Source organism: Macaca nemestrina, chromosome 7 (genome assembly GCF_043159975.1).
Source record: "Macaca nemestrina isolate mMacNem1 chromosome 7, mMacNem.hap1, whole genome shotgun sequence".
NCBI lineage: Eukaryota > Metazoa > Chordata > Mammalia > Primates > Cercopithecidae > Macaca > Macaca nemestrina.
In genome coordinates this window covers 92677053-92687648 of record NC_092131.1, presented here as the reverse complement: position 1 = coordinate 92687648, position 10596 = coordinate 92677053, and the positions used below count along the sequence as shown (strand labels likewise).

Sequence of the window (10596 nt, the reverse complement as noted above, 5' to 3'; positions counted from 1 at the left end):
ACACAATATTGGCTGTTAAATCTATGTTGATTCACTTAGATCTAGTTCATTCATTTTAACCTCTGTATAGTATTCTACCTATTCTACCGTACAAGTAAAGCACCATTATTCATCGTTTCCACTGAGGGACACTTAGATTGTTTCTAGTATTTTACTATTGAAAATAATGTTCCAATTAACAGTCTTGTTAGTGTCTCCTGGTGCATAGATCAAGAGCTTTTGGGGTATCTTCCTTAGGAATGGGGTTGCTGGGTTGTGGAGTAGGTGTATCTTTAACCTTATGGATATTGCCAAGTTGCTCTCCAAAGTGTATGTACTAATTTATCTTCCCAGGAGCAGTGAATGAGAATGCAATTCTCCCCATTCATTCCTCTGAACAGTTGGTACTGTCCAATTCTTAATTTTGCCAACCAGGTTGCTGAGTATATTTTCATGCTTATTGGACGTTCTGGCTTCTTCTTCTGTGAATTGCCTGTTTATAGTTATTGCTATTTTTGTACTAGTTTGCTTATAATGTTCTTATGAATACATATTTAATTTGTTACAAAGGCAACACAAGGTTTTCAGCTATCTTAGCCCAATGATGTATCGGAGCAGGCTCACATCGTCTTACAAGAGACAACTGTGCACCTCTTTTCAGACTTCTGTATCCAGTGACCTTACATTGGTAGCTTAAATTGGCCATGGTAGGAATATTTCTACAAGGGAAATTGGGAAACTCTACAGATCTTGAATTTCCCCACCCCATAGTCCGTGTTAAGCATTTACCAGCATACCACTATCTTAACCTCCACCTTGGCCCAAGCATCTCCCACAATATGACTGATTTGAAAATAAACCTTGATCTAAGTTGGCTTTTCAGTCTGTTGTAACTGGGCCTTGGACCTCTTTCAGGAGCAATTTCATCAGGGTTTCTGTCATATATGATAAATTCAATATCCTTTTGAAATAATGCATCTTCTACTCTGAAGTGGATCACTATTCATTTAAAGCAAAGCAAGGCTCCTTCGGCAGCTCATCAGTCACAACAATGCAAGCACAGAGTAGAATCCAAGTATCCAGCGATCCTGCAACTGGAAGGGATGGCAAATGTCACCCCTCCATGCCCCCGCCATCTTCTCAATCTTGTTTCTTTGGACAATTTCCCCAGCAGGTATCAGTTCAGTCTCTGCATGGACATTCTGATGACAGAGAGATTTCTCCTACACTACGCAACTCTCCAAGCAGAGACTGCAAAATAATACTGACTTTTTGTTTCAACTGGAAAAGAAGAAAAATTCTTTAAAATAAATGAAATTTGTTTTCCTTCCCATTAGTCTAGTTCTGCCCATTGGCATTACCTGGATCAAGTCGAATGACCAATGGGCAGAGCTAGACTAATTTGAAAAGTCTAATGACTTCTTCAGGTATTTGAAACCAGAAATCATATACAACCTCTCTTAATGTCTGTATGTCTTAATAATTCCTCATGGCTGTAGGAACCAGCCTTTTCCGGGTTTAGGTCCCTGTGGTCTCTGTTCAATTCTCTGGTTGATCAATGGTACTCCAAGAACAAATATAAACAACTTGATTCTGCAGCTGATTCTCCACATTGCAGAGCTGCAGACATCTGCATAACTTCAAAATCGCCTTATTTTGTAGCCTGTTCATGAGGCCAGAAATAGAGTTTGCTGCTAGTAAGGAGCCTGACACAATGATGTTGTGTTTAAAAATGTACTGAAGAAATGTGCAAATATATTCTACAGAGTAAGGTTCCACTAGAACTTAATATCATCCCAAAGAGAATGTTTTGCAGGAACATTCTCAATGATCAATTGAAGGATCCCTTTTGTGGGTTACCTGGGACCACTTCCCCCTGCCTTGGTGATGTTTCTGTTTGTTTTTCCATACTCACATTCTTAGGAGAAAATATACTGAAATTCAAAACTGCTAAAAAATATTTTATGTTATACTTTTAAGAAACCCTGGCTAGGCATGGTGGCTCATGTCTGTGATCTCAGTACTTTGGGATGCCAAGGTGGGCGGATTGCTTGAGCCCAGGAGTTTTAGACCCACCTGGGCAACACAGTGAGACCTCGTCTCCATTAAAAACAAACAAACAAGCAAAAAAACAGCTGGGAGTGATGGCACACTCCTGTAGTTCCAGCTACTCAGGAGGCTGAGGTGGGAGCCAAGATTGCACCACTGCTCTCCAGCACTCCAGCCTGGGTGACAGAGTGAGATCCTGTCTAAAAAAAAAAAAAAAAAAAGAAAGAAAGAAAAAAAACCCTCTAATGTGTGAAAAATCTGTATTAATAAAAAAAAATTAGGAAGTATTCATTCCCTGAGCCTGGCTGCTGTTGCCTGTGTGTTAATTTATAGATTAATTAATTACTTGACAGAGAAGGCAAAAGTACAAAATGTACAACTAAATTATGAGATATCAAGGTACCACTGTCAATTAAAAATCAAAAAAAGAAGTCATATTTTAGAGCGGAAAGGTCAATGTCAACATCATCATTTCATAGAGGAGAAAACAGAGAGGTGAAGCCACTTGCACAGAGTCACACAGCTTTGCAGAGTAGGGTGGGGTAGGGCAGAGGAGTAGCTTGTCTCTTTCTGGCATGCTGCTGATACAACATCTCAGAGCTGGTGGCATTAATCAGAGGAAACAGAACTTTTGATTTAACCCCACTTTTCATGTACATCTATGATGCATTTCAACAACGAAGAAGCATCTTTTGTACTGTCTGCCAGACAGGGATCCTTACTATTGATATGTTTGAAAGTTAATTACATGGAGGAGTGAAGACGGCACACCCATCTCAGAGACTAACCACCGCAAATGACAAGCAAAAAAGACGGAGCCGTTACAGCGATCATGGTCGGGTTTATTTTTCCCAGACTACCATGTGGGGAGTTAAACATACCCACCCTCAGGTCGGGGACAGGCTCATGATGATGCTCAGGGTAGTGGTGGAGCCCCAGAAGCCTCCAATTTCCATTCTGGACCCATGGAGATCTCCAGGGTGCCTATCACTCTTGGCCCAGGCCTGGGTTTTCCAGGAACTTCCCTGATTGATGTTTTACTGAATATGGTGCCGAAAGTTAGTCACAGCAAGACATTATCTCAGCTGTCTCTGGGCAAATGCTCTCTGAAACCTCCACATTGCTTTTAAAGTATCATGGAGAAATGTAGCATTTATGCCTTGGGAGCTAGCTATCTATGCAGAGCTAAAATAGAAAATCTTCTCAAGTTGAGTGTAAACAGATCCTCAACAAGACTGAGACTCTTGTTGCTTGTGGATGTGTGGGGACTGGAGTCAGCTACATTATCACTTGTATTTTTCCTGCCCTTGGGTTGCTCTGTGGAAACCGTTTGATGCCTTCCACAGCTAATGCCCCTAAGGAAAGACCTTAGGCAGATATACACTGAAAGTATACTCATCTGTAGACAGCTGTGGGCAAGGATGCTGGAGTTTAGCATCTCTATTAACTCGCATAATAGTAAAAATGGGAAGCATTGTGCTAACATTTTATTTTTTAGAACAGCTGCAACTATCTAAATTATAATACAATCTTAACAATTTAACATTCAGATACAATTATGCAGAATGAAGTGTACCCATCTTAAGTGTACAGTTTGATGTGTTTTTGATAAATGCATATACTAGCATAGCCAACATCCCATCAAGATATAGAGCATTGCCATCACCCAAGAAAGTTCTTTATGCCTCTCCCTAGTCATTTGAAACTTTCCCTTCTCTACCCACTCTGGGCAGCCATGATTCTCATTTCTAGCTCTAGATCAATCTTGCCTGTTTTTGAGCTTTACATAAATGAGCTAATACAGTATGTACTCTTTTGGCTTATACATTATGCTTTGGAGACTCATTTATGTTTTTGCATGGATTAGTAGTTCATTCCTTTTTACTACTAAGCAGTATTGCATTGAATGGATATATCATGATTTGTTTATCCATTCTCCTTTTGATTTACATTTGGATTGTTTTAGTTTTTGCTATTATGAACAAAGCACCTACTGACATTCCCATAGAGGTATTTTCGTGGAATTTTCATTTCTTTTGGGTAAATAGCTAGGGGTAGGCTTGCTGGATCTAAGTTAGTTGTATGTTTAACCATCTAAGAAACTGTCAAACAGTTTACATAACGCACTCTTAATGAACCTTATTACTTATGAAGTGAGGTCTTCTAAATTTTTTGTCTTTTGATTTTTGTCTTAAATTGCATTGATATTAGATGTGTGGACATTCTTCTGAAATATCTTAAGGATCAGACCTTGATTAACTGTGTCATTTTAGTAGATCTTTAATGCTTCTGAGTTGTTTATACAAACAGTTCAAAATCTGAATGACTCCCACTAGAAAACCAGAATGATCTCTTTCATGGCTCTCTCCCATATTTTTATTGGTCTTCTTTAATGTTTTATACATACAAAAATATGTGGAACATGTGTTAGTTATTAAGCATAATTATAAAATGGAAATTTGTAAATCCATCACTCAATCCAAGAGTGAACACATTTCCAAATTACAGTGGAAACCCATATGCCTAGGAGCTTCTTATCCTATCCAAAGGAATTCACATCCTTCATTAATTCTTTTGCTAAAACAAAAGCAAAACAAAGCAAAAATATTTATTATTTGAAGTAAGGGATTTCTATAACTTTTGAAGTTTTTCTTGCTTTTAAGAGCTTTATCAAAATGGTGTTATGCTGTGTGCGTTTTTGATACTTGTATATTTTTACTCAGTGTGTTTCAAAGATCTGCTCATGTTGTGTGGGGCTGTAGTTTATTTACTTTTGCTGCTAACATTCCTTTCTGTGAATATATCGCAATATATTGTATTACTTGATACTTGTCAGTTGTTAGTTGTGCTGTTTCTCATATTTGCACTTGATGTATATGATATACATTACATTTTTTGGGGAGTCTGGTACATTTAGCAGAATAATTTGAGATGAAACTGTTATCAAGTAAACGGCATTTTTAAGAAATGAAAACAAGCAATAAGTTTCTGCTCCAAAAGAGGGAGAATCTATAAGATACCTGGGTAAAACGGTATAAAATAAAAAGTGTGGTGCATTGTCAGTGTGGGTGTAAAGCAAAGACTCCAATTAATTTTTGTCTACATGATTTTATTTCAAGGTTGAAAAACTAAGTTGGACTTGTGTATGTAGAATATAATCACTGAAGAAATACGAATCACATCCTTTGTCCATGTGGTCAAGTTACAGCCTAAAGACAACCTAAATTTTTGTTCTTTTTTTTTTTTTCCTAAATATTAAGCTATATAATGACACACTTCCCACTTCACTGTTTAAAATAACAGTATGATTGATTTCCAACTACTTCAGGAAAACACATTTAAAAAATTCACAAATGAAAATCATTTTATTAAAAAAACACACAAAAACAAATAAATCCTACAACCCCTACAAAAACCTGCATGTATTTAAAAATTCTATATACCTCTTTATGTTCTTGGGGACAAATAGGCATATTTATTACTAATACTAAAAATACATTGGGTAGTATTTGAAGATTTTATATTAGCACTAGCCTTTTAAAAATCAGCTCTAAATTTTGTCTTACAAGTATGTATTAAAAATTCTGAAATCAAGTACAACGAAATTATATATCAGTATTTCTTTGCATTTAACTCCAGAGTGAATCTGTAGGAATCAAGACCAACCTCATGCAGAGAACTTCCTGAAGAAATATTTAAAAATTAGTAGACTGGACTTTAATTCTTCATGTGTGGTGTCTACTTTTTAAATAATACATTTTAAGTTTAAGATTCTAATACATTTCTTTCTCTGTTAAATCTAGGAACATCTAAAACTGAAACTCTTTGTTTAAAAATCAAGCTGAATTTCAGTTAAACAAAACCATCCCATTATATGAATAACTTTCTTAGGTAAAACAAGGTTTATTTTCCTTCTATACAACTGACTCTGAATTGAGCTAGAAATTTCCAAGGAGAAAAATGATCTAGGAAACAACTTTAGAAAAAAAGGGCTAAGTTTCCGTTATGATAGCTTTTGACTTGTTTTCAGCTCTTAATTTAAAAAATTATTTACGAACGATGGATACACGTTCTAATGCAGAAATCTTTTAAAATTAGAGAGTAATAAAAGAAACCTACTACCTTCGTTTACATCAGGTCCCCTCTTACCATTCTACCCGATTGTTTATGAGACAACCACTTCTTATCTCGACAATTCACAACTCTTTTATTAGCCATCCTAAAAAAATTTATTATTGACATCAATTAGCCTGAGTCATGAAATCGGACCACATTAAGGGCGACACATGGTCCAATTACTGTTTGTAAAAGTCCACGTATTTCAAATTCCTCTCTCCTGCCATTGCTGGGCTGTTTCCCTCTTTGAGGACCTGGTCTCCGCAGCATTTATTCATTAGATGGCAGTCCTAGGGAAGTCTCGCTTTGGGGAACCTCTCCTCCTGCACATTCAAGAAAACCACCGCGGAGAGTTAGGGTCGGTACTGGTTTCTAGTCACTTACGTAGCAAACGAAGCAAGAGGAACGTGCCCGGGAGGACTCAAGACAGGTGCGGGTGGGTTTTCGCAGTAGCCGCTGATCCCGAGTGCATGCCGCCTGTTCCCGGGTCGGGACCGCAGCCAAGGGAGGCTTCCCGGCCCCAGCCTCCACCCCCTTCTCGGGGCCCCGGACACGCCCCCCAGCTTCGGAGCCCCGCAGCGTGCACGCGCCCCGGCCGCTCCCCACAGCCGCCCACGTGGTGGAGCCCTGAGCCGCGCGAGGCCGCTGAGAGCGCTCGGGGCGGGCCGCTGGTCCGGGAGGCCCCGCCAGCGCGACCCAGCCGAGTCGGTCCCCAGCCCGGGCCCCCACATTTCCTCCCCCGGAGGGAGGGAGGCGACTCTCCGCGTGCTGCCCTCCCCGGCGCCCGCCGCGCCCTCTGGCGGCCGCCGCGGGGACGCGCCCTGGGCACGCGGGGCCGCCTGTCTGAGCCCCCCTTCCGGGGCGCGGGGCCCGACCGGAGGGCTGCGGGGTCCTGTCTCCTCGCGCCACTCCGGGTCGAGCCACGCGGGCCGCGCCCTTCCCCCTCCGCTCCCCGCAACTCCGGGCTCCCCGGTCTCAACGCCGCGGGTGCCCCAGCCTGGCGTGAAAGTGCCCAGCGTAGTAGCCTGGGGGGGGTCTCCTTTTTCCCAGGTGCGCCCCTTCCGCCACGTTCGGGCTTTCCAGTACATAGCGAAAAAAATGCCGCATGCACGCACTTATTTATTTTGCAACAGCTGCAAGGAACAATGAAGCTTTTCAAGAACCAGGGAAACGCGCTTTCCAGCCGCGCTGTTGTTGTTTTCAATGAACCTCTCCCAGCACCGCACTCCCCGCCCACCCCTCCCCTCGCCTGCCCACCCCGCCCCTCGCCTGCCTACCCCTCCCCTTCCTAACCTTTCCCTGCCTACCCACCCCTGCCCCGCCGAGACCGGGTCGGCGGCGGGGGCATTGTTTTTGGAGTCGGGCGGGAGGGAAGGGCGCGTGCGGGGTGGCCGGCGCAGTGGTGCACTGGTGGGGGCGGGAGCGGGTGGGCACGCGCGCGTGTCTCTGTGCGCGCGCGGGAGTCGGCGGGGCGGGACATGGGGGCGGCGCCTTGCAGTCTCGCGCCCCACGCCTGGGCTCCGCTCCGCACGTCTCGGGGATCCCGGGCTCCGGTTTTTGGCTCGTGCCGGCCTGGGCCGGGCCCTCGGCGCGCCGCTGCTGCGGCGGTGGCCGCTCGAGTGTGCGAGCGGGCGCGTGTGCGCGGACCCGGGCGCGCGCGCGCGCGCGAGCCCCCAGTGTGTGGCGGCGGCGGCGGCGGCGCGGCGAGGCTGGGGCTCTTGTTTACCAGCATTAACTCCGCTGAGCGGAAAAAAAAAGGGAAAAAACCCGAGGAGGAGCGAGCGCACCAGGCGAACTCAAGAGAGGCGGGAGAGCGAGAGGGACGCCGCCAGCGAGCCTGCCCGCGGCCGGCGCTCGCAGACCCTCGGCCCCGCTCCCCGGACCCCCCCCCGCGCCCTCCACGCCCCTCCCGCGCGGGGGCAGCTCCACGGCGCGCCTCGCCTCGGCTGTGACCTTCAGCGAGCCGGAGCCCCCGCGCAGAGCCGGCGGCGGCGGGCGGGGGCCGGGCGGGGGCAGCGCGGGGCGGGCGGCGGCGCGGAGCCGGGCGGCGCGGCGGGAGTGCTGAGCGCGGCGCGGCCGGCCCGCCGCTTTGTGTGTGTCCTGGATTTGGGAAGGAGCTCGCGGCGGCGGCGGCGGCGGCGCTGAGGGAGGAGGCGGCGGCGAGCGGAGCCCGGAGGAGGAGGAGGAGGAGGGGGAGCCGCTCATTCATTTGACTTCGGGTTTCTGCCCCTCGCCGGCCTCGCCTGCGACCCGGACTTGGGGCGATCTTGCGAACTGCGTCGCGCCCTCCCGCGGCGGAGGCTCGGGCGTCCGGCCACCTCCCGCGCGGCAAGGGCCGGGCTTGTTTTTCCTCGCCGAGGCAGATTTGGGCTTTGCCCCCTTTCTTTGCAGTTTTCCCCCTTTCCTGCCTCTCCGGGTTTGAAAATGGAGGCCGACGACGCCGACAGCCCGCCCCGGCGCGCCTCGAGTTGCCGACTCCGCCGAGCCCTGGGCCGCTGCTGCCGGCGCTGAGGGGCCGCCCCGTCCGCGCACCCGGAGGGCCCCGGCGGCACCGCCTTCGGAGTATTGTTTCCTTCGTCCTTGTTTTTGGAGGGGGAGCGAAGACTGAGTTTGAGACTTGTTTCCTTTCCTTTCTTTTTTTTTCTTTTTCTTTTCTTTTTTTTTTTTTTTTTTTTGAGAAAGGGGAATTTCGTCCCAAATAAAAGGAATGAAGTCTGGCTCTGGAGAAGGGTCCCCGACCTCGCTGTGGGGGCTCCTGTTTCTCTCCGCCGCGCTCTCGCTCTGGCCGACGAGTGGAGAAAGTGAGTATGTGCCCGCCGCCCGCGGCCACTGCGGGAACTTTTCCTTCGAGGGGCTGCGCCCTGTTTGCGAAACCCGAGTTGCCACCGTCGCAGCTGTCGGGCCCCCGGGCTCGGGAGCGGCGGGGCGGGGCGCGGGGTGGCTCTGCCGGGAGGGAGGCTGTGGCGGACCTGGGATCCGGGCTCGTTCGTCTGGAGCCCAGCGGGCCCTGGCTCCGCACATCCCCCGTGCTGGAAGGGCCTGAGGGGCTTTCTCTCTAGCCGTGCCGACAGTCCTGTCCCCCGGCTAGGCTCGAGGACTCGGTAGGGAAGTTGGTGCCGGGGCGGGCACCGCGGGTTCCCAGGCCCCGCGACCCGCACCTCGCTCCTCCGGAGCGCACGAGCCTCTCCGCACATAGCGCTGATCCCCTGCGGCGCGAAGGCAGCGGGGACTGCACCCTGGGCCGCACCGCGTCTCCGCTGCTGGGGCTGATCCGGCAGTGGGGAGCAGGCATCCGCCCGGCCCGCGGGGTGCGAGTTGCCCTTGAGGGGGGAGGTGCCCTGCGGAGAGGCCCCGAAGCCCCAGGACACGTCTCCAAGCGCCTGGCGCTGCCTCCCGTCGCCCAACATGCATTTCCCCTCGGGCTCCTAGGGTTCCTGGCCTTGCCCGTTACTTTGGCCCGCTCCTCGTTGGGTTACCTGCCCCTGGCGTCCCGGGGCTGGGCGGTGGGGTGAGGGGAAGCGCTCTCTGGGCAGCTCCCCGGGGAGTGCGAGGCCGGGAGTCTTCCTCAGCTTGTCTTTTACGGGGAGAGCCACTGGGCCCCCAGTTCAGAGGGCTCTGGGATGGCCTCTCAGTTTCTCCCGGGCAGGGGCATGGAGGGGTGCTAGGGCCGCATCCGAATGTGCGTTGGTGGGTGTGTGGTCGGAGCCGACGTGCATTCCGACACACGTGCTCGCAGCGCGGGGTGTAGTCGCCGCCTCACGGGGACACCGAGACGCCCGTCCCTGGCGAGAGGTGTCGTACGCTGGGGGTTTCAGGAGCGCCAGGGTCTGCGGCGGTGGGGGAAGGGTGTTGTGTTTTGCGAGCGCGGAGCCCTGGCCTTGGTTTTGTTGTGGCCGGCGTCGTGTCGCCCTCCCTTCTGCCGCCGCGCACTTCCTTTGTACGCAGTTAATAAGCAGTATCGTTCCATACTCGCTATGTTTTGCAACCTGATAGCTTTTGTTTTGGCGGTGTCGGGTAGGGGTAGGTAAGGAAGCGCGGGGATGCAGGGAGTGGGAACTCCCCCCAGTGTGTACAGCCACAGGAGGTGGGGGGTTTATTCTCAAAAAATTGAAAGTGTGGCTTACTGGTACATTCAAGATAGTAGGGTAATTTGAACACGATTAAAAGTTTAAATGTCGCAGAACTGGGACCGGGAACGGTGAGGGCGTGTTGGTGAGTAATGGTAGCCGAGGGTATGCAGGTGGTGCCGATTAACTTCGAAAAAAATCACGACTGAGCCTTCAAGAGTGAGGGGGAGAAGTAGGAGGCAGCGGAGGTTGTCTGGCCCCATCACTGGGGCAATTCAGAAAGGCTGTTTGTATAAACAGATCCTTAAACGTCTCTTAAGGAATGAGTGCGCGACAGAACGAGAGCAGATCGTGGTTCGCGTGTTTACTGCCGAGTGGGACGCGG

The 10596-nt window shown here is 49.0% G+C and overlaps 1 protein-coding gene across 2 annotated transcripts in view; it reads left to right on the top strand.

Moving 5' to 3' along the window:
• The first annotated feature begins 8247 nt into the window (after positions 1–8247).
• Positions 8248–10596, top strand: part of LOC105479398 (insulin like growth factor 1 receptor) — a 317817-nt gene continuing 315468 nt past the window's right edge. Inside the window, exon 1 of one of the 2 annotated variants that reach the window (XM_011737331.3) lies at positions 8248–8945. In XM_011737331.3, the coding sequence (XP_011735633.1) occupies positions 8852–8945 (94 nt within the window). In that variant the 5' untranslated portion in view covers positions 8248–8851. The remainder of the gene's footprint in view (positions 8946–10596) is intronic. The other variant, XM_011737329.2, reaches the window with a different exon arrangement.